The 23,977-nt window shown below is 36.3% G+C and overlaps 1 protein-coding gene across 2 annotated transcripts in view; it reads right to left on the reverse strand.

Annotated features, from left to right (window-relative positions):
- Nucleotides 1–1,822: 1,822 nt before the first annotated feature.
- The window catches only part of VSTM2A (V-set and transmembrane domain containing 2A), a 24,932-nt gene continuing 2,777 nt past the window's right edge, over nucleotides 1,823–23,977 (reverse strand). Inside the window, exons 2-4 of one of the 2 annotated variants that reach the window (XM_009885446.1) lie at nucleotides 23,616–23,839; nucleotides 18,920–19,256; nucleotides 1,823–2,481 (exon numbers count right to left, since the gene is read on the reverse strand). In XM_009885446.1, coding sequence (XP_009883748.1) covers nucleotides 2,393–2,481; nucleotides 18,920–19,256; nucleotides 23,616–23,839 — 650 coding nt within the window. In that variant the 3' untranslated portion in view covers nucleotides 1,823–2,392. Of the gene's footprint in view, nucleotides 2,604–18,919; nucleotides 19,257–23,615; nucleotides 23,840–23,977 lie in introns of both variants that reach the window. The other variant, XM_009885447.1, reaches the window with a different exon arrangement.

Below are 23,977 nucleotides of genomic sequence, written 5' to 3' on the forward strand. Positions count from 1 at the left end.
GTGATTATAAGCATTTGGTTCCGTTTAAGACCAACGGAAACTGAGGGTTCTGAACTCCACATGGGAGATTCTCACAGCATCCACTCATAGATATCTACTTCATGGGGAAAATGTATCCTTTCCTCCAGAGCTCTGAAAGTTTTATTCCACAGGTATTTTCAGAAAATGAGACTTTCAAAATCTCTGGCTCTTTTTTTCATTTACCTCTTCTTTGATCCACAATATTGGGTTTGATTCAGAACACTTTAATGGGGACTGTTTCTATTTCCTTTGTCAAATAGACTGATAAACTGTTATTGCTATGGAGCAAAACCTTTTCTATACACAATATTCTTAATGGGTCATTAATTTTATGTTGAAATAAAAGAACTTTTCCCCTTTTTCTCCTGACAATTATTCCTGATTTGTCTGTATTAGACCAAACTTCTACTCTCTTTATTACTGTGAAGACTTTTCTAAAACCAAGGAAAGACTGACTACGCCCATTCAAGCTTATAGTACAGAATGTATGGTTAAGGAAAATAAGATTTGCACAAATATGTTAACCTATTCCAAAGGATTAGAGTGTTACCCTTTGATTCTATGCTGCTATTTGTTCTTTTGCCTTTGAAATTAATGGGGGAAGACTTACGGGCATTTTAAAATAAAATGATAGGCCTGTATGCCATGGATGGGTGAGGTATTAAAGCTACTTTTTTACTTCCTTCTACATTAGTTGCAAAATGAGGAGAAATCACACAGCTGACCACATAGCAGCTACTTAATGCTGCTGTAAATAGATCGTAATAAGCGTGTGGTATACGTGATTGTCTGTGCTGATAGATGAAAGGGTGTGGGTTGTTCAGCATCAGTGGAAGGAGGGGAACAAGAAAAAAAACTTCTTGATTGCAGCTGCAAATGGTAGCAATTTTTCCTTCCTGCATTAATGAATGTAATTCATGTAATGCATATTATTTCATTCAACAGCAAAATTCTCACGTTCAGTTAACAGACATAAAGTATTTTAATTAAGAATATCAATGAATAAAGACAATCCACTTCCAGAAAAAGCAAAAAAAGACACTTCTTTGGCCATGTAGAAGGAGCTGTGATGCAAATATAATTTACCAGTGTAATAAATTCACTTTCCTAAAACTCTTTACCAAAAGAATAACCTTTAAGCCATGTTCTGGTTTATTTGTCTGTTTTCTCCGTCTAACCTTCCTTTACATGCAGTATTTGACTGCAAACCTGCATTTTACAGTCTCTAGTGATTGAATCACTTCATTCTTTATAAACATCACAAATTAAAAGAGCTTTCAGCAACTGAACTCCAACACAACATACACAAAACTAAAATAATTCGTTGTCTAGAGACCATAACAAATTTTAATGTGCATTTACAGAGTAAACAGAGGGCCAAAAGGGGTCAAACCAGTGGAAGTGAAGGTATGTATTACAAAACCCACACAGTACTGAATTACAAACTAAAGAGTGATGTTTTGTCAAAAAAGGAAATAAAGATGTCGATTGGTGGCACGACATATAGATAATATTAAAAACTGGCTTGCATGAGGACCAAAGTATGTCTACTCTGAAGTTATATCACACAGACTGTAAGCAATTTACAGAATTTTAGTTAGTTTTGCATATACAGGAGTTGCAAAATTAGAGAAAACACACTGAAATATAGAACGCACACAAAAAAAAAGATGTATATATATAAACCTCCACGCAGTCATCAGGGGTTGGCCTAAGTCAGTAATTGCCACCATTGAACAAGAAACAAACAAAAAAGACAGGAAAAAACCCACAGGGGAAAAAGAATAATTAAAAAAAAAAAAAGAAAAACCAAAACCCAAGCAACTCAAGAGAAAAATCTCCTCATCTGTTTTCCAGAAACAACATCCTCTAGTCTGCTTAGCTGCTTTGTAGAATTCCTTTTTTCCCCCCTGTTCCTCATGCAAAAAAAAAAAAAAAAAAAAAAAAAAAAAGCTTTTTGATAAAGTTTGTGGGGTGTTTTATTGGGGTCGATGTTAAATCACTATGTTTTGTTTCATTATTATGCCTCTGTTTGCTTCCAGGCTGGAACGGTTCTTTCAGCGTAGGAAACCAAATGTCATCCATGGTTAATTCTGTAATACTGATGACTTGCAGGCCAACCCCTGAGAAGTCAAGGATGAGGCTTCTCCTTGCCGAAAGAAAAGGAAACTAGGTCTTGCTGTTACAAAACGTTTGATTACATCACACCAGTTCTCTTCAAATAAAAGATCAGTGATACGCCAAAGAAAATAAGATATATCAAGAAAACATGTGGTATCCTCTTCTTTTTATAATATTATTTATTTATTTATTTATTTTATTTAGTATTTTTGTTTGTACTTCCTGAAGAAGGTGCTCCTTGTGTAGAGATTTAGAGTACATTGGGTGCAGAGTGGTGGTTGGAGGTTAGGGTCAACTTTGCTGTCCGCTCCGTGGATTTTACAGGCGATTTGCTCTTTGCTTTAAGAAGAGAAAGTGATATTGGAAAAAGTCAGCACTTTTAGATTAAAGCAAAGCACCCTTCACAAAGCCACAAACAAGAAGCAGGACAGAAAGTCCATGGCTTGTAGCTATCCTCGCACCTGCGGAAGAAGTTATAAGATATTCGCTCATCTTGCAGATTTCCAATGCTCCTTATAAGGCTGTTTTAAACACATACATTTATATATTTAATTAGCTCGCCAGGTTGGCTCTGGTGCCCATGAATGTCTTGGCATGCACTGCAAATAACAACACATACAGAGTATTTCAGTCCCAGGGAGATTTTTGTTTTGCTTTGCTTTTGTTTCTTTCTGTCTTTTTAAACAACATTATCCAGTGAAACCACATACCAAGAGGAACAAACCCAACCACCTTGCACCTCAGAGTGTTCTTTACAAAATCATTTCCAGCATCACATCGTTGACTGCTAACAAAAAGGTCATGTAGTGGCTAAAGATTGTAAAACAGAGGAGATACTGGCAAATGGCTGTGCTATTTACAAGGGGGAAACAGAATACTAAAAGGGTTGGAGTATTTATTTTTGAGAAATTATATTTTCCCAGATTTTTTTTCTTTTTAAAAAAACTATGAAAACAATGGTACATATTATTTCTAAACACATGACTTTATATATTAAGTACGTTACCAGAATAAAAACATTCAGAACTAGACTAATTAAACTGAAAAGTTCATACACCGAGGACATGAGCATTTAGATGTCTTACATACCATGTGTCAGTGCTTGATAACTCCCTAAATCATAAAGAATTACATTCAAAATTTGAAACATACTACTTGAGGTGAAAACCATAAATTTAATTTGGTTACACTATAAATAAAAGTTCCAATTATAACAGGTTAATGCATGATTAATAGATTTTATAGCCGTGTTGTACACTTGGAAAGCACAACTGTTATTGATGGTTACAGGCACCAATTCTATAACAAAGTAATAATGGTGTTATATGCAGTCAATAATAATGCTGGGCTTTTAATAACTGGTTCTTTTTAAAAAATCTATTAATCATGTATAAGCTATTTTTGTAAAGATTTTAATATTAAACTGAATACTGGATTCCACAAAAGGCACATTTATCTCTCATCAAGAATATAGACAATGAAAGCAAAAAAACCCCAAAAAAACCCTCAAGGCAAATGCTTATTTTTTAAAGTTTTCAGATGTTTATCAGTAAAACATTTCTCTGTGTCTCCTAACTATGTTTATGGGTGTAGCAAGAAGTGTTTCTGTTCCCATCTTTGGTAATTTTTTCCCTTCAAAAATAGGGTTAAACTAAATCCCAGAGCTCTGAACACTGCTTCCTTTTCTAAATACATTGTGCGAGACGTTGCATACATAGTAGTTGCCATAAAAGACACACACACAAGAGCTTCCAAGTAACAGCGATATTTCAATTATCCATGTGGGAACTGAATTTCTAAATGAATATTGACTTTTAAATGGAAACATGTCTTAAAGACATTTCTAAGATTTTTAAAGAAGTCCAAAGGAACTCTGAGCTTAGTTCCTACTGAACATAGATAGGAGTGGGAAGCCTATTTTTCTCTTGCCCATCTGATAATGCTAGTCTACCTGTACTACACTGCAGTAGTTTGCTGGGCTTCTCAAAATGCTTGTTCTGTACTAGCAACAAGCAAACACACAAGCAAATTTGCTGTAACTTCTTTGTGTGGGTTCTTCTCATACAAGTAGTATTTATAAGCTTGCACCCAAAGGTCAAGTTCAATTTCTGTTTTGAGTTTTGTTGCAGCATGGCTTTGTTCTCGCTTTTATATCAGGTGTAAAATTTGTCATTACTTGTCAGATTTTTATAAAGCCTTCTATTTCCCTAACTAGGTTAGCAGAACTTAGCTAGAACTGTTGTTAGTGTGAGATCACTTCATGATGTATTGAATTATTTTCACTCATTTTATTCCATTTAAATGTTTTTTTGATTGAACTAGAGAAATACACTGCTCAAGACAATTCTAAGGAGGTCTTTGGAGATACATTTCCTCTGCACAAAATATGTACAATACAAATAAGGATAAATACTCAGAAGAGTCTCATGGATATTTTTAAAAGAGATTTTTTAACAATTAATGGCATTCTAATTTGAGAATTTGAAAGCTGTACTGTGTGGAAGAGAAACAGCATGATACAAAATAGGTTTGACTTAGACTATTTCACAGTGGGAAAAGCAGCACCATAACATTTGCAGGCAAAGCATTCTTTGATTTTTGTTTTGTTTTGCTTTTTTTCAATATAGCATCTGTAGATTCCCATATTAGGGGTCATATATTTCATACACATGATAACCTTTATATTTATAATGTTCAGTCTCTGTATAAATCACGACCTAGGATTTATATCACATGTTCTAAATGCATGTTCTTCTGTAAACGGCAACTTTGGTTTTCTTTATCTTGCAAGGGATTTAGGTTAGAATGTGTGCAGTAAGTACAAGCTAAAGCAATATGGAACACATGAGAAAAAATTAGGGGAAATACAACTAAAACAATTTCAGCTTTCAGGTGAAGAAAGAGGCTGGCTGGATTGTTGGAAATCACTATCATAAACAGTGTTCTCTGCATGGTTTCAGGAACCAATTAGTATATCCTAACATCATATCAGATCTGTATATACTGGCTTAATACTTTCCAAAATGCTGTCTAACCCAAACTGATGCATTTTCAGTTAATATATCACCCCTAATAAAACTGAACTGCAATATACAGTGACATGTATGACTACTGAGTGTATTCACATCTTTTCAGTGATTCTCTATGAAATAGAATTGGAGTTTAAATATACTTAGGTTTCCTTTTTTTCTGAAGACGTGTAAAAAAACTGTGCATGTTCTCTCATGAACCCAAATATTTCTTTAGATTTTGGAAGAGTGAAAGCTGCAAATGCAGAATAATAACATAGCAAAACCAAAAGCAGCCTTTTCAGACTATTTCCTTTTTCTACTCTGTCATATTTGCTCATGTTCTATTATTTTGGTTTCCTTCTTCATAATCTAAAAGTCATAGGGTGTTTAAATCAGAGATTTAGTTTCACTATTTTTAAACACGTCAGAGGCAAAGTACAGATCAGAATCCAAATCCAAATGCCTTGAAAATACTGAGGATCTAAATTCAGAGTGTCCCTGCCTATGACAGGGGGGTTGGAACTCAATCTTCAAGATCCTTTCCAACCTAAGCCATTCTATGATTCTATGCAGATGTGTTTTTTGTGTAGAGTTCTGATCAGGACTTAGTATCACTGGAACTGTGATACTATAAACCTGTGGATCTGGCTGTGGTTTTGCTAAACTGAATACTCATTTCCCCGGCATTTCTAACTTTATTTTCTAATTAACATAACGAGAGCTAAAAGAAATTTTATTGCAGGTCAAGAACACTGGGAAAAGCTGGACTACAATTATATTACCCTCAAAGACAGTAACCTGGAAGAAGAATGGTAGTTTATATGCATATATTATTTCTACATTATTAGTTAAACTGTACTTGATGTGTGGGTCAGGGATTCTCACATTTTGACCTATCAGCCACTGGGATCCAGTTAAATTCTTCCTGTGAGATGTAAATACCCACGTGTTGCCTTTTGTTTTCTGCCACTGACATACATCCAAAAGAGCAAATATCCATGAAATACTTAGTCACCTTCTGTAAACAAATGCTGTATTGCCAAAGGCATGTGATCATGAGATAAGTTTTTTGTGCAACAGCATGAAAGAGTAGCTCATGCCATTAAACTCTTTGAAACTGTGATTTATCCAAATGTGTGGTTTACTTAAATGCTAAAACAGAAAAAAAAAAATAGTGATAAGTAATTGTGACCTTAGTTTCATTATTTTATAATAAAATAATCTCTGTCACAAATGCTGAACCATATTTCAAGGCTCATAGTGTATGGACCAAATACCTAAACATCAATTTTGTTCTGTTAATGAGATTAATTTTAAAGCATCTAAGTACAAAATAAAGCCAGCAGAAGTTATAAATTCTCAGTAAACCATAACTGATCAAAAAACTAGTTACTTATTGCATGCCTGAGTGACTACAATCCCTTGCTTTCACTAAAATATTGATCAGACAAAATTTGTGCAAAAATACATGGGGATTTGGGACAGGAGCAGAGAAAAGTAAATCCTGGTTTCATAATTTTGCCTGTTTATTTTTCACAACTGGACAAAGCACTGATTTGTAAACTAAGCAGCTGCCTCAGGTCTTACAGTTTTAGCATCCCCTAAGAGTACCTTACATGATTAACCACCTTGGGTCTCAAGCAGTTTGCATCTGCAAGAGTTGAAGTTTAGCAAGTTTGGCACTCGTGCTTGCTAAAGTTTGGGAGGTCTCTGGGAAGTACTAGCCTCCTGCACTCTGACCCTCAATACCCGTCAGAGCCTCTGAAAACCAGATTATACAGTTGTGGATACAATGACTGGTGTATCGCCATATTAAAAGCAGAATGAATCTGTGTATTCAACAGCACTGCTTCAATATTTTACTAAATATATAAGTTTAGTGAGGATATCCTTGAGTTTCCTTTAATTAGTGAGGGGGGGAAGACAAGGGAAGACAAATGCCTGAGTAGAGTCTTGGTTCTGTGCTGGCCAGTACAGGAGAAATATGGGCAATCACATGGAAGACCATCCTAGATTCTCTGTTTGCGTTACATAAACTATCCCTGCACATATATATGAGGGATATATGTATTCAGCTTGTGCTGAATATGAGTTAATTTTGTTGGGCTACTGGTTTCTGAAACCACATAGGTGTTGAAACATTGGAAGGTTCAGTTTTCAGGAATTTGTGCTGATATTTTCCATCTTTAAGTGCCTGGTTTGCTGTTTTGCAAAACTCGGCTTTATTTTGTAGTGGTAGATTTGAAATAGGTTTCTTCCCAGCCCCAGTTGAAACCACATGAAATCACAATTTTGCATTATTTCCGTGTAAAGTAAGTAAAAGTTCATTAAATACTTGCCTTAATTTTACTGGGGATATTAATGAACCATAAGAATTATTGGAAGATGTTTGCAGTTTTACATCCATAAAGACAGGTGAAACCAATTATGGCTGATTTTATTTGAAGTTTTATTTGAATATGTCTCTCACAGGTTTTAAATAAACAGATTCTTCCTCTCTGGCCTACGAATTACTATCGTTTTTATTCCTCTGAATTGCAGAAATCACCATTACCTGTAGCCTTCCTACACTGCTGGCATATTCAACACTCAGGAAGAAAATTTCCCTTCCACAAAAATAAGGTCCCCCTTTCCTTCCTTAGGGGAATTACTTCTCATGTGTATTTTAATGTTCAATCACCTGTGTTTGAATTTGGGGGACTGAATGGCAAAAGATGAGCTTTAAAGATCATATACAAGCCTCCTAATGTAGATACTTTTGGTTAGGCTTCCAGTCCATCTTTCTCCATTGGTTGTACAGTAGTCAATCTAAAATAGTGTGAATTGCTCACCACTGTCTTGGGAAAACATACCACAGAGGGTAAATGAATTCATCTTGTGTGCCAGGAGAAAAGTTCTGAATTTCTGATTATTTTTATTTTTTTTTTCATTTTGGAAGAAAAATACTGCTTCCAAATTGACGGAAATTAAGAATAGGAAATTTAAAATAGGAAATTCAGAAAATGTAACTTCCATGAAGTCTACTTTGACTTTGCATCCAACTTGTAGCTCTGTTCATCTGCTGTGTGTTCCTTATCTGCCAGTGATGCCCAGAAGAGCAGGTGAGGAAGAAGGATGGGATCCTACACGGATGGTTATTCTCTAGCTTTCACTAGGTAAGGTGCCCAAGCAAACAGAGGTGTTCAGTCCTGTCACAGGGCAAAAGAAAGTGACAACTTTCCAACCCTGAGTAGAGGAGAGAATCCTGCCAGAGGTTTAAGCCACAATAACTCCTGGAGCTCTTTCTGGGTAGTCTAGTTGGCTTAGTCCGCCTCTAGTGTAATTTTTGCTCTCTTCTATATTCTTTACCCTGTAATGAAGGATTCCATTCTCATCAGTGCATTTCCTTCTGGTTTAATATGCAGTTTGTTTAAATTGTGTTAACAAGTAGTTCAGGACTAGATATTTTACATATTAGCTTGATTAGGAAATCCTGACACAGTTTTCCATTGGGTTCATGGGTGTCACTCATTTCTGTAGCAGCAATCCTAAATTTTGTTCAAATGCTTATGCTTCTTGGAAACTTACTTAGGTTGTTTTGGTCTAAAAGTGAATCTAGCTATCTGGACCAACTACCCCATCAAAAATTCAACTTCTGAAATTTTAATTTCCCTAGCATTTTCATGTGATGGAGTAGTAAAGTAGCATTAAGTTAGATACCCGTGCAGTGAAATGAAGTGTAGATTAATTGCCTCTGCAGGTGATATGTAGGGTAGATAGTGTCAGAGTCAAAATGAATTTTGAACCTAAGGCACACAGCTTTCAGCTTTAGATATACCCAGAAGCATATTTCTCCTTCTAGCAGCTTAAAACTTTTTTAGTGCTCAGCTACCTCAAATTTCATGTGTTCAGCCAAGGAAATAGTGAGTTCTTGATGTCTCTGAATTGTTTAGTGGCTGTACAACTGTGATTACTTCCATCACTATATATTTATTATATTATGAAAGCTTTTTTGTGTTGATACTCAGACTTCCCTGACTGACCTTCTTTTCTTAGGAGAATGACATTCTGTCTACCTGGGGTTCTCAGTCACAATTGTTCAGCCATCAGCCGTTTGAAGCAGATATCCTAATTCTTTTCCTCCCTTTAGTTGGTGCTTGAGCCTACAAAGTTGCAGAGTTTTTTTGTTTGTGTTTTGTTTTTTTTTTCTTTATATTGAATATCTCTTCACATGTATAAATAATGCATTGACTTCAGCTGTTTCTATTTCAGTGAGAGAGTACTTTTTGGAAAAAGGCTTGCTAAGAGAACTATTTCCAAATAAAATATGAAACAACAGTGTTAGCTATTTAAATTATGTGAGAAGCAGTCCAGTATCGAGTGCCCATTGCAACCATTAAAAGCTGAAAAGAAGGGGGGCAAGCTCAAGCATATGCAGGCCCTAAATTGGTTAATTGGTATTGTTTGAGAACCACTGGCAGCATGCTTTATGACTGCTCTTATCAGCGCTGGGCACCTTTCTCTCATCGTATCCCTGAAAACCATGGGTATAAAATATCTTAGACTTTTTTTAATGTGTGACAGAAAAAATATATAAACCAGTGCATTTCAGTTTATCTGTAGGAAATGGCTGATTCCAAAGCAAATGCAGTTTTTTGTGACTGTCCTGTGGTAACCCATCCTTATCCCTTTACCTGCATATAGTTATGCCCGACCCTGAATGAAGGAGGGAACTGTTAACAAAAATTCTTGAATTGACTCTTTAGTTAGTAACTGGCTTCTGCTATTGTAACTGAACATGGCTCCAGCACAAATTGCTCAGCATTTTTGTAATGTAGATAAATGTGTGTATATTTGGTATATGCCACATTGTAATTAAACTGTTAACAGAGCCATTTCGGAAAGATACCATATAGTTGTAAAAAGAGGTTTTTTGAAGAAAAATAGAATTGAACTCATCTTTTCCTCCTGTGCTTTTTACATCCTGTTCATCCTTCCATCTATCAGAAAAAAATCTTAAATGGGATGATACTTAATATTACTCTATCATCTTCAACAGCACTGTCATACCAAGAAAAATATATACAAAGAGGGTTATTATAACATAGACAGAAGGAAAATTATCATTCTTTGTAAATATTTCAGCATGAGATATTCAATCCCTTTGCTCGCTTTTCACACCTGACACTGCTTAGGCTTATGTTTGACATACAGTCAACCTGATCTCCTTCTATTTATATCATTTATATAAGAGCGTTTTTCATGGAACTCAGCTAAGCTCCCATTTATCTGTACCCATCCGAGTGGATGAGTCTGTTTTCTTCTGCCTGATTCCTAGATGGTAAGTGTTTTGAAGCAGGGACCATTCTTTTGATCCTTTGTTTGCCTGGTGGATAATGTAGTTGTTATAGAGATTAGAACAATGCCTCTGACTAACAGAACATACCTCTGTCTAAGGGCTATGACTCACAAGCTCTTAATGATTCTAGCTGCAGCCCTTTAAGATGATAGTGCCTCCATCTCTCTACCTCCCCCTCTTATGGAAATTAAACCTCCAAAGGTAGGAGGGATACAAGCAAACCCTATGCCATCTCTTCATCCATGTCTATTTAACAACCCAATGTTTTAGTTTATCAGCTGTCATAGAAGCTTAATGCTCAACACTGTGAACTGGGAGAGCTGAGGAGCAGGCACTTGTTTCCTTCTGCTGTCCAGGTCTGGGACAATAACTTCTGATTGGGGCAAGACAGAGACTTTGGGTGGCAACATTTTAAATTGTAAGAGCTAAATCAGAGTTCACAAGTCAAAGTCTTCCCCTTGTTATTACTGTGCTACAAATAAAAAAAATACAACATTATCACCCCTACAACCACAGTGCACTGGTTCGAAAATGGTGGATTGTGAGAATGAAGCTTGAAGTATTTGTGCCAAATGCTGTATTAATTGTCTCTTTTTCATACTCTATATTGTTGAATTTTTCTACTTTTATTTCAGATTTTTTTAGCTTTCTTATTACAGTTCTGAGATGTGGGATCAATCATAACCATGAAATGTCATTCATCATTATTCAAAGACTCTTCAAGTATAAGATGGTCACTGATCGGGACATATTGCATGCATGTGAATAATTCAACAGAATACAAAACAGGTATTTGTTCTGTTATTTTGGCAGAGTTCCAGACAGGCACAATGCTATGTCTCCATATTCTCAAACAGTATTATTCTACTAAAGGGTTTTGCACAGTCTGAATGTCTACCTCTCTGTGAAACCTACTGCTAGTTCTTGGCTTCATAATTAATTTATTATTGCTCCTTGACAAAACACCTTGCCCTTTTAACTCTTTTCAGTTGCACAGAATGAACTGGAGTTGGATATACCATCTTCTATGGTCATGTAGAAGTCACTTCTATAATCATTATAGCCCTATGGCTGTGATTTGGTGGCAGCAGCAGCAGAGGGAATAACAGCAGTAGAAATGGGACTGGCAGCATCCAGATTTGCTATCTGTATTTTTGTTGCTGTTGATGAACACACAGATCATATGTATGAAGCACTGGGAATGCTGGCTGTGGCAGTTAACTTTCACATTTTTATTCTTCTCAGCACATTAGGCAGTTTTGTTCCAAGGCAATAGCATTTGTCATTAGGTGGGGAAACAAACTCCAGTGAGGTGGATCAGACTGGAACACCCACACACAGACAGGAGAGCAAGTTGCACTGCCAAAAAACATCACAGCAACTTCCTTACGATATGGTAAAATGAAGGATTTTGGGTAGAATCTTCTTTTCAGAAGGCCAGCGGAAAGATCATCACCTGCTCTTCAAACAACATCCGACTTTACCATCACCAAAGCAGGATTAATTGATTATTACTGTGGCTGTAAAGAGGGTTATGTGCCTGGAATATCTTTGAAGCTCATGAATTATTTAATCAAATGGTAAATCCCTGTCCAGAGAATAAGAAAATACTATGAGTGTTGAGCTTTCTCACTAGTTCGGCCTAAGGTTTCAAAGATAAACACGAGAAAAAAAGTTGGTCAAAGCTAAAATAAAAACACACAAAAAACCTGAAACAAGAAAACCCACTATCAAGAATACCCCCTTCCCCTCAATCTGAATGAGCTGAAAATAGCAGTTTTCAGATATTTTCCTTCCCTTCATCCTGCTCTCAGACAGCTTCACTGTTCAGAACATGTTTAGATGGTACAAGCTGGGTAAAGCTTAGGTTCTACTTATAATTCACTCTCACTTTATGAGTAGAAGAGTATTCATCTTCATCCTGATGCTTGAGCCAAATTTTTTGCAATTGTAAATGAATGCTGTTCTTTTGGCTTCAGCACAGTTGTATCCATTCCAACTACCAGATAATTCTACCCATCCATTTTAATTTTAAGTGATGCAAAGGATTTTCATAATGAAGTAGGGCACCATAGATGGGAAACTTCCTGCTTCTTGTCTGAAACAAGCAAAAATGTCCTTTGCTTTTCTGTATATGTGTCAAGTAACAAATGGCTTGTGTTCTGAAGCAAGAAAATCCCATCAGTTATTTCAAGAGCAGGCCCTGTCACATATGCTGCAATCTCTGATGGCCCAGTGCAAGCTGCCTGATTGTATAGCAATGAAAAGCAATTCCACTGAGTCGACAAAGAACTAATAAACAGCGACTTTTCTTATCTTTCTTTACTGTTTGGCCCATCTGTAATCTTTCTAGTCGTTAATTAACAAAGAAAGTTGTATCAGGCATGTAGAACAGAATCCCTGTGATTCTGCTACTCAGGGAACTCCTGTGAGGTCCCCTACCAGATCTTTATATATCAGTTTTGTTCTAAAGGTGAAGTGAGTCTGAAAGATTCGCTTTTAAATAGCTAAAAGAAAGGAAGTGACATGATTAAGTGTATATGTAGCAATGACAGATGGACAGTAAAATATACTGGTAAGGTTACTAAAAGAATAGCAAAGATCTCAATAGAAATGTGTGTGGATAACAACAATGTAGATGGAGAAAGGGCAGAATGAATTTCTTAAACTTTGTCCATTCAGGTCCCGCTGTGTCTGTCCTCACTGTTTCTGGATTGACTTCAGAGGAGGCAAATATGTAATGCAGCATTCAAAGACAGTTTTCCATGTTTTCATGCATTTAACCTCTACAGTATCTGAAAAAGCAACTGCTTAAGAGTAGTCCAAGCTACATTTGAATAATAAAAATGGAAACCTGCAATGGAATCCCCTTTCCTGTTGTAGCCTGTTTCTAATCTGCCGTTACTTGCTTTCTCAAATTCTCCCTTACCCCTGCTTGTGATTACTTAAGGTTATCTAACATTTCTTTCCAAACATGATCACTTTTACAGGAATATAAGTTACAGTGGAGATACCATATGTTTAAGGACAGAATCCATGATTATCTCAACAAATATGAGAAGACAGTGATTTTCTTCTATGATTCAGTATTAGTGCTTAACCTTGGGCATGACTAAGGTTGAAAATAGTATCTCTGATTTCAGAGAGGATATGTTTAAAACTAAGCACACCCAGTACTCAGTCTGGCATGGGCATGTGGGATTGAGCAACTACTAAAACTCATAGAACAACACAAATGAACACATATTGGTTGGTGAGTGCTTTCTCTTCTTAGTTCTTGAGCCTGTGTTTTTGTAAGAGGAATAGAAAGGAATAGAAAGGTGACAGTGATGTAGTACCAGCGATGGACAATGGCATTGAGGGATGGCTACAAAAAGTAGCTACCATTTTCCTTGTGACAGGAGTTAGAACTGCAAATCCACTGAAAACTGTTTATTACTGGGTTCAATTGGACTAAGCACTAGGAACAGGAGTTTAAATACTTGTATGCATTTAGTTCTGTGTATTAGTAAGTATGTAGATATAGGAAGTAAAGATGTGGGTTTTTTGAAAGAAACATATGGCAGTAGTGATTTCATTCTGCATTGGAAATCCTGGCCTATAAAAAAGGAGTTCAACTGCTGTTAAGACCTTGCTTTATCAATGAAGTTATTTGGAGCAGATTAGCACTTCTCAGAAAATGCTTTCAGTTTCAAGGTCAACAACTAACTGGCTAATAGGGCTACATCAATTAACGTGGTTAGAATTTGTTTCATTATTTCAGAGAAGCTAAAAATGTGGAGAGGCTTCATTTCAGGAAGAGAGAATCAAAGTGTAAGTTTCAAGTAAAAGCAGAGATTGTGGTGTATACAGGTGCAAAATGGTATAGTCCTCCCATCATCTTTTTGCAAGAACTTCTGAGAATAAGGTTCAGAACAAGAAGAACAAAACTCTCATTTGGCTTTTGCTTTAATGTAGTCCTAAGAAAACAGGGACTTGACTTTTTACTGTGTAACAATTACAGTAATGGCTGGTGCCTCCCAGCCTTACGGGTACTCACAGTTTCTAAAACAGCAGCCTCAAAAGCCAAAGTCTTTCTCTTAGTGAAGAAAGCACTAATGTTGGCTGTCACCTTGGTGAAGGCTACAGCAGACTTTTTGTCCCTTCACTTTGAGAGGAGATGTAACATAAAAGAAAAAAAAAAAAACAACACGACAGGAGTTGGTTAATAACCCATAACATTCCAAATTGGACATAAAATTTGTGCTTACAAAAGGTTGGTAATAAAAGAGTCCTGGGTTCTGTAGATAAAAATGGAGGCTGGAAGGCATGTCATCGGTTTATCAGTATCAACAGACTGAAGATGTATGTTTTCATCCTCTTCTTTTGAATTCACACCTGATGATCAGCTTCTCAGTGTGACTTATGATGCCAAGAATCCAGGTCATTGTGTCTTAGGTAAGGACCACTCTCTCCTTTGTGCTTCTTTTCAAGTCACTCACTGCAATGCTGCCATCATCACAGGAACAGTTTCGGCAGGTAGTTAGGTCAATAGTTGAATTTGTTACTTCAGGAAAGAACAAAATGTTGCTAGAAATGTGCAGCCTGTATGTAAGCAGTCAGACAACGGACCTAATGTCACTTCTTCATTTGTAGCTATTCCCTCTTGAGTCCTCTGAGCCTGATCTTGAGTCTGAAAAGCAACTAATGGCTTTGAGCGCTTTAACACAGCATTGGCAGAACAGGAAGAGTTTGGGGGATAGATGAATTCTCAGCACATCAAATTCTGCAGCCCTTTATGTTGCTATAAATGTTGAGTGACTTGAATGCAGGTAGCAGTTTGTCTAGATTTATGTCCATGAAAGAGTGAGATTTGGTGCAGCCTGTAGATTATTTAGCTTCCTTTTACCTGAATTCATTGCAGCTCTTGGACCTCAGCTAATTGCAACATTGCTTAGAGTTGCAAGGCTCTGTGATAACTCTGTACTTTAAGCTTTGGGCTAAGATACGTTGCTATGAATTATGCAGAAAAAAAAATGTCTGTCACTCCACCTACATAGGACATTTTCTGGATATATGCAGATTAGCCTGTCAAATTACTCAGATTCCTGTTAAACTGTGATGGCTTACTTCATTTGCTGCAGCCCATGAATATGAAATGAAAGGGTCAAGCTGTTTCAGCTTTGACTTTTGCTTTCTTGACTTTTTTGACTTTGAGGCAGACATTTAGTGCTTCTCAGTGTATTATTTGAAGACTGTCTGTGAGAGATGTTCTCTTTAGCTCTTTCTTCCTATATTGAATCTCCATTACAATAAAAATAACAAATATCTTTTAAATTCACATGGCATTTTTCAGAGCAGCATAAAATGCTGAATGGACCTCATATCACATAAATTTGTCAGCCCTGGCTATATAGTCCTCTCACATTTATCACAGATATTCTTATTTTTGAGTAAAAGGGGAGAATGGCAGAAACATATGTTCAGTTGGGAAATGCTGATATTTTAAAATGGCATTGACTATAAACTGCTTTTCTAGAGCTACTCATTAAATACCTATTATTAAGAAATAAAAGACATTCTGCAGTGTGCTTCAGGATAGAAGGAGTTAAGTAGAGTGCTATCTACCTTTCAAAAATAAATTTTGGGGACAAAATATTCATATAATCAGACTCAATCATTCTTATATTAGTATCCACGTTCTTCAGAAATAGGTGAACAAAGATTTACCAATAATTTTGCAGTGTCATGTTTTTCTGTGCTGTAAACATATTTTGCAATAGTCTGTGAGCACGGCAGTAAAATTTATTGCGTGCCAGCAACAATGCACCGGCTCTCTAATATTGGAGAATATTTGATACAATTACCTATGGTTAACAGTACTTGTCTCTTCAAACAGTATTGCTGAAGTCAATGTATTACTCAACATGAACAAACACATCACAGTCACCCACGGTGTCTTTCAAATACAAACGTGGTTAATAATGATAAATTTGTACTCAACCATGTTTCTGTGTTCTAGGCTGGATGGACACATTGCTTACATGTAATGTAATCACACAGCAGCCTTGTGCATGCATATATTGTTAGCATGATGTTGAAGAAGAGAAGAGTTTCTCATTTGACAGTATAAGGAGATTGTGTTGATCCGATATCACGAAAAGGAAGACTGTTGTTGTCTATGATACCTCCTTTCTGCTTTTCTGACACCTTACGACTGATGTCTCTCCTTCCGCAGGTGAAGTTGGTACTCAAAGTTACCTAGAGCTAAATCCCCCCACTGCCTTGTGCTCCTGTGGGTATTTCTATTGGTGTGGAGTGAGTGCAAAATGGAGTGAAAATCCAAATCATACCGTAGCTGGAAAATCAGGCCTGGCTTTTGTCAAGAAAAGGAAAGTAAATCTTGGTTCTCAAGAGTTAAACTGATGTTCATCAAAAATATCACCAGTAATTACTGTATAGCAAGTGACCGTTAAATTGAAATTAAGCCTAATGTGGATTCCTGGTACACTCTTTGTTTTGTCAGTAGATGAGTTTCACCTCTGATGAATGCAGTGTTAATTTCTGCTCCATCATAAAACAAATGAATTAATAAACTAAATTCTATTTTAATCTGTTTAATTTTTAAATTATTTATGATTGGGATTGTCTGCACTCGATCTGCAGTAATCTTTGCTTAAGGAAAAAAAAAGAGATGAAACTTTTCTATGGTTTGTTTTGGTTTTGGCTTGGTTTGGTTTTGTTTTGTTGTTTTTGTTGGTTTTTTTTTAATAGGGACGTGTAATAACCTACTAGCTCTCAAATAATAAATGTCCAGTAATCAGGCAAGACATTGCTTGGATTAAAGACATTAACAATATTATATATTCAATTGTACATACCAAGTGATTTAGTGGATTAGGTGTTGTGTGGACACTTTGGCCTCAGTGCAGTGTAGCCTGTAGCCATACACTTCATAATCTTGTGACTGTTTTAATTAATTTCACACAGAACTGGACAGAAACCAGAGTTTTCTTTTTTCAGACAAGTCTGCTACTTTGAAATATATGAGTCCAATGGAAAATAAGCAGTCTGAAAGGACAGTCATGGTAGGATGATGATTTTAAAACAATTGAAATAGTTCTTTTCCTCTAACAGCTCAAACATTTTTGGAAGAGCTTAAAAATGAAAGTGGCTCCATTTCAGGGAGAGCTGAACATAATTTTAAAATAAATTTTAAAAAAATGTACACAGAGGTAAAACGGTGGTAATATGTGCATCATCTTTTCTAATAGCAACAGTAATTTTCATATGAATAATCATATTGTTCCAGTCCGTAAATTAAACTTATTTTCCTTATCAAAATATTTTTCTAATGGTATGCTTGTAAGATGAAAGTGGTTTCACAATAGTACTGCTATTGAATTTGTTGCATTCCCAGTTTTGCCTTTAATGACACGGCATTTGCTAGCAGAAAACTGATGCGTCAGAACAAACTAGGTTAGCTTCCATTATATATTTTAAGCTAGGCTGTGATCTCCTGCCTTACACTGGGCCCTCAGTGTAAACAGACACAACCCAGAATCCCTTAAACTTGCACAGTTTGTTTTCCAGAGGATTTTTGTTCATTTACAACATGTCTCAATTTTTTATCCTTCCCATCTCCCTATTGCCGTCATACAGTGGTCAACAGTTGCAGCTCCTGTATATTCATGTACCTTTGAATAACTGTGAAAATTACTGTATCAATATAGAAAATGCAAACTTACATTGCTTATTTATAGAGTTCTGTACAAAATTTCCCCCCCAAAATATGTGGTATGTTAATTTCTATGTGCCAGACAATTAAGGCATTGCTATTTCAATGCTTGATTCAAAGCCAATGGTCAAGCTCCTGAAGGTGACAAACCTACATTCTCTGACAAGCCCACGGTCTTTCTAAAACCTACACAACCGAAAAACGATTTTGTGCATCTAAGGGCTGCTTAGATTTACAAGCCTAGTTACTTAAGAAAACAGGATTGATACTAAAAGTAGATTAATTTCACCAAATATTAGAGATGTAAAAGTTAGGTGACTGGTATAAATTAACTTCCAGATGGGTGTTTTATTTAATTTATCATGCACAGCCATCTTAAAATGAGTCATTCACTGACATGATCCTCTCTCTCTCCGCTCATTACAAGGAAAGCTAAGCTTCGATTAGACAGCTAACCTTAAGTGGATAAAACCAGTAGAGATAAAATACACGTATAAGAATTTTTGTTGGCATTTTGCTTCTTCTGCCCAGAAACTTATTCTTCAGCTTTGAGGAGGTAAGGAAATAGCAGGAGGGATAGAGCCAGAAAAAAAGGAGAAATAAAGGAGCACCACACTCTTCCTAGTCACAATTCCTGGTTACCTTGTTGAGTTAGCCGCCTTTTACATGCTGGTAAGCAATCAAATGAAAGCTCAAAATGCTTTACCATACCTGATTGTGGACTTTGTTTGGGGATTTTGGCTGCTGCTTCAGGGCTGGAGGTGGCACGCACACGCTGATTGGCAGAGTTATGGATGCTACTTGGAACAGCTGCTGAGATGTTTTTGCGAGGTTTCATGTCTTGCAACCACATGGGAGATGCCTCAAAGGCTTGCATTCGCCGAGAGTGACTGTTAGCGTTGACTTTGAGAAATGCCTGGGCCTTGTATTCCTGAAGGTCTCCATAGTTGGCATCGGTCACCCTGCACTCATACAAGCCTTCATCCTTTTTCCTCACTTTTGAGATCTGCAGCTTGTGGGAGATGTCATTCCCTTGTACTTTCACTGTCTGCAAATTTGCCAGGAAAACAAACAAACAAATACACATGTTGTCAACTATTATTCTTTCTCTGGGAAGACTCTACTGATGTAGAGCCTGTCCAGAGAAGATCAAGTGCCAAATTAACCAGTGGTGTGATTGTGCTTACTGCAGGGAAGTTCCATCAAGGATGAATATGATTATTTATATCAATGAGGATGTCTGACATCTTTCCAAAACTGTTTAGGTGGTTTGCTCTGAAGTGCTAATTGGCCTCATTCCAATTAATTACTTAAGATCATGAACATTCTTAACAAGCTTTCTTACATAAGCCTTCTATCTTGGCACTTCATTGGTTAAACCATTCCAGTCAGTTGGCTTTATTGAATAAGTCAGTTTTTGAACTAGTGCATTAACAATTTTGTTGGATATGTTTGCCAATATTTAAACTTCTTTAATAATAATTTATTAGATTAGCTTGTAGTCTTCACTACATTGAAACTGCATATTTGACATTCAATTGTCTCTTTCAGGCACATCCAAACCTTTGGTATTTTTTGTTTATTAACCATAACAAGTCATCTTGTGTCAGGTGGTTCCTTTTGTCTCATTTATATAACTAAGTACTTATTAGAAGTCATATATCATTTCCGCAGCAAGTATTCAAGTAGCACATATTCAAGATCATTTTAAAAGTTGTCAGCTAAAATAAGACTCCTGATTTATTTTTAATTGCTTTTAATATCTGAGGGTAACATAGCATAATTTTGTCTCACATAATTAAAACACACATGAGTAAATTATGCATCCAGAAATGTGTGATAGGTATTAAGATGCATTAGGAAAGGTAACGTATTTTTTTCTGTATGTTCATTTCTTTAGAGAATTTATATTTAATTAATTGGCTATTACTCTCTATCTGGATTAGTATCTCTTGCCCCACTGGAAGCCAGTTAAAAGGGATTCAATAGGGCAGAAAAGTTCAGCTTTGAAGAACTCCTGAGGCTGGTTTACTTCCACCATTACATAAATATGGATGCAAACGTTGCTTTGTGTCATATAAATGACAGGCAATGAGGAAACATCAGGGTAATGAATTCATGGTAGATCACAGAAATGTAGAACTGTTAGATTGAAACTAGGCATGTGTTATTGGTGATTATACAACACATTGCTTCTGATGGCTTGGCATTCTGTAGTCACCAGTGTTGGAAAAGCACCTATTCTGCCTGCTTGATAAATTGAAGAGCAATAGTTGTGAATACATTATTGCTTTAAGGTGCTGGATGGACTTTACAACCTGTTGCGTTGTATCCAGCTTTGAATTTATACTTGGCAGACCACGTTGAAAATATTGATTGCATACTTTCAGGCATAACGTATGCAATATTAATTGCACAGAAAGTGCTGGATAGTTATTTAAACCATATTCAATAACAATATATCCCTTCTGAACAGCTCATATTCTGCAAAAGGATTGAAGAAGTTTTATGTGAGCCATATGAATGGAAAGAGGATCTGTAGGCCATATTCTGCCTTCATTTGCTCCCATGCAGTATCTGCAAAGTTAACAGTGTTGCATAGCACTAACAGAAAACAGAATTTGTTTGAGGTTTTGCATTTTAAATTTAGAAATGGTTGCAGTCAGCATGTATGCATGTTTTTGATTTATGCCTGATTATCACTTAAACCCAACAGAAGTGCTGTATCTCAGCACAGTTTAAAAACATGGTTATCATATTTTACCATTTCTTTAAAGAATTTACTAAATGGATTTAAAAGTTTGCTCTCCTCTTCATGAAGATACTTTCCAGTAATACTAACGGAGGCTCTGGGTATGCCTTCAAGAAAGAAAAAAAAAAGAAGGCTACATTTGTAACAAGTGTATTTGGACTGTCAACCTAATGTTGATTTTTTTTTTTTTATTGCAAATATAAAATGTTTTATGCAAGCTTATAAAAATGCTGTATAAATACCCGATTGTGAATTATTATCACACATAATGAGAAAGAGATTTTTAACTTGAAAGATGGGACAAGCTTTACAGTCTATATTGTGTCATAGATCTTATGGATTACTATGGGCCAGTATTGATAGGAAATAAATTGGCTGTTAGCACTATGTCTAGTGGAACAGTATCTGAAGATGACATGTGGGCCTCATTTGTAAGATAGTCCAGAAACTTAACTGAAGACATGGTCCACGACACAACTGGTTTATGGTGTATGGTGATGAGTATCATAGAAAATGTTAAGTATGGCTAGAATGTGTATGGTTTTGAAGATAATGTATCTGATTTCTCATTTATAAATGCCCTTCGGCTATACCTAGCTGCTCTTCAACCTGATGTAATAACTTGGTTAGTTATTTGTAGGTATCAAAGAGCAGCAGCGTAAAGGATTTAACAGAAATGATTCACCTCTGTTGCCGTTTTAAGCTTTGGTGGTAGTTAGAGCCTTGGCTGCATCTAAAAGGCACTTCCAAAGGGATTGTGTCTGAGAAAGGGAAAATCCCTTTGGGCTCATAAAAAATACTCATGCAGCAGTATCTGCTGAGTATCTGTGTCTTTCCACTGCAGTGAACACCATACCGTGACCCCACCACCGCACATTTCTTGGGACGCTGAGGGAGGAGGGTCTGAACTCTTCTGAGGTCAGGGGCTGTATCTTGTGCCTGACTCAGGGTATGGGTCTACTGAGGAAAGCGTCCTTTCCCTGGACAAGGGCTGGAGCAATCTTGCTCATAATTTTGTTAAGACAACATTGTGGTTTAATTTACAAATGGCAGAGCTGTAACTCTGGCGTCAGAACCCCTCTTTCCTAAGAAACAGTCTCAGTGGCCAAGAGTAGAGATTACTCCCAACAGGGAGGTCTTGTCCAAAGACTTTCTGAGCTTTTTTTTTCTGCCAGCAGGTATGAACCTGGGAAAGCAACCATTTAAATAGTTGCACACGTGACTGAAGGAAAAGTGTAGCTTCACAGCCCAATTCCAGCCTCAAAGCCAGCTTTGCGAGTGCTGAGGCAGGCTCAGCCGTTGTCCAGGGTAAATGAAAACAAGAGGTACAAGGATGGGTGCAGGCTGCCTGCTTCACGGGGTGGAAACAGAGCCTGCCGAAGGGGTCCACTGCCTGGGCCTCGCTTGCCTGATGCCTTCCTGCCCAGGGGTTCCCAGGGGTTCCCAGGGGTGGGGGCTGCGGCGCTGTCCCGACACTCTCTTGCCAGTGCCGAAGAAAAAGAAAAAGAAAAAGAAAAAGAAAAAGAAAAAGAAAAAGAAAAAGAAAAAGAAAAAGAAAAAGAAAAAGAAAAAGAAAAAGAAAAAGAAAAAGAAAAAGAAAAAGAAAAAGAAAAAGAAAAAGAAAAAGAAAAAGAAAAAGAAAAAGAAAAAGAAAAAGAAAAAGAAAAAGAAAAAGAAAAAGAAAAAGAAAAAGAAAAAGAAAAAGAAAAAGAAAAAGAAAAAGAAAAAGAAAAAGAAAAAGAAAAAGAAAAAGAAAAAGAAAAAGAAAAAGAAAAAGAAAAAGAAAAAGAAAAAGAAAAAGAAAAAGAAAAAGAAAAAGAAAAAGAAAAAGAAAAAGAAAAAGAAAAAGAAAAAGAAAAAGAAAAAGAAAAAGAAAAAGAAAAAGAAAAAGAAAAAGAAAAAGAAAAAGAAAAAGAAAAAGAAAAAGAAAAAGAAAAAGAAAAAGAAAAAGAAAAAGAAAAAGAAAAAGAAAAAGAAAAAGAAAAAGAAAAAGAAAAAGAAAAAGAAAAAGAAAAAGAAAAAGAAAAAGAAAAAGAAAAAGAAAAAGAAAAAGAAAAAGAAAAAGAAAAAGAAAAAGAAAAAGAAAAAGAAAAAGAAAAAGAAAAAGAAAAAGAAAAAGAAAAAGAAAAAGAAAAAGAAAAAGAAAAAGAAAAAGAAAAAGAAAAAGAAAAAGAAAAAGAAAAAGAAAAAGAAAAAGAAAAAGAAAAAGAAAAAGAAAAAGAAAAAGAAAAAGAAAAAGAAAAAGAAAAAGAAAAAGAAAAAGAAAAAGAAAAAGAAAAAGAAAAAGAAAAAGAAAAAGAAAAAGAAAAAGAAAAAGAAAAAGAAAAAGAAAAAGAAAAAGAAAAAGAAAAAGAAAAAGAAAAAGAAAAAGAAAAAGAAAAAGAAAAAGAAAAAGAAAATTAGACTTTGGAACTCTGTGTGGTTTTGTGAACATCCCTAGCTGTATCCTGAGAGTGACAGGCACCAAAGGCACCATCCCTTGAGGTGAGCATTTTTATCTGTAGGTTCCTATGCTGTTATTTCATGGTCAAAATTAAGTCCCTGGGGAGATCCAGAGCCTCCTTCTGTTCCCTCCTTCTTCCCCCTCTGTCCATGTCATGTGTGTGTCCCCCGGTCCCCCCGTCGTCCCCCCCCCTTCCCTCCCATCCTCTCCACCCCTTCTCCTGTGGTATTCCCGGGTGGTTTGGGGACCCCATGGCAGAGGATCAGTACCTGAGTGCCTGTCACCTCAGCTCCAGCCTCTTGGTCCTCAGCTGCCCGCAGAAACCACCACTGGATTTCAAGGTACACTGAAGCGGAGCCACTTTGGAAAGCACAAGACATCTCCACATTCTGCCCTTCAGTGGCCGTGACATTTCGGGGAAACTCAGTGAATTTTGCTGCAAAACAAATGTATAACATGTTGGGATCTCCTGTTACCTACTCATTGTTTGTTCTCTGCTTTTTGTGTTGCCTTTTTTGCTTCTGTCTCTCTCTTTTTCCTTTTTAATTAATTTCTCTGCTTTCTTTTCTCATTC

The sequence above is a fragment of the Charadrius vociferus genome, unplaced genomic scaffold, assembly GCF_000708025.1.
Source record: "Charadrius vociferus isolate BGI_N301 unplaced genomic scaffold, ASM70802v2 scaffold174, whole genome shotgun sequence".
Classification (NCBI taxonomy): domain Eukaryota; kingdom Metazoa; phylum Chordata; class Aves; order Charadriiformes; family Charadriidae; genus Charadrius; species Charadrius vociferus.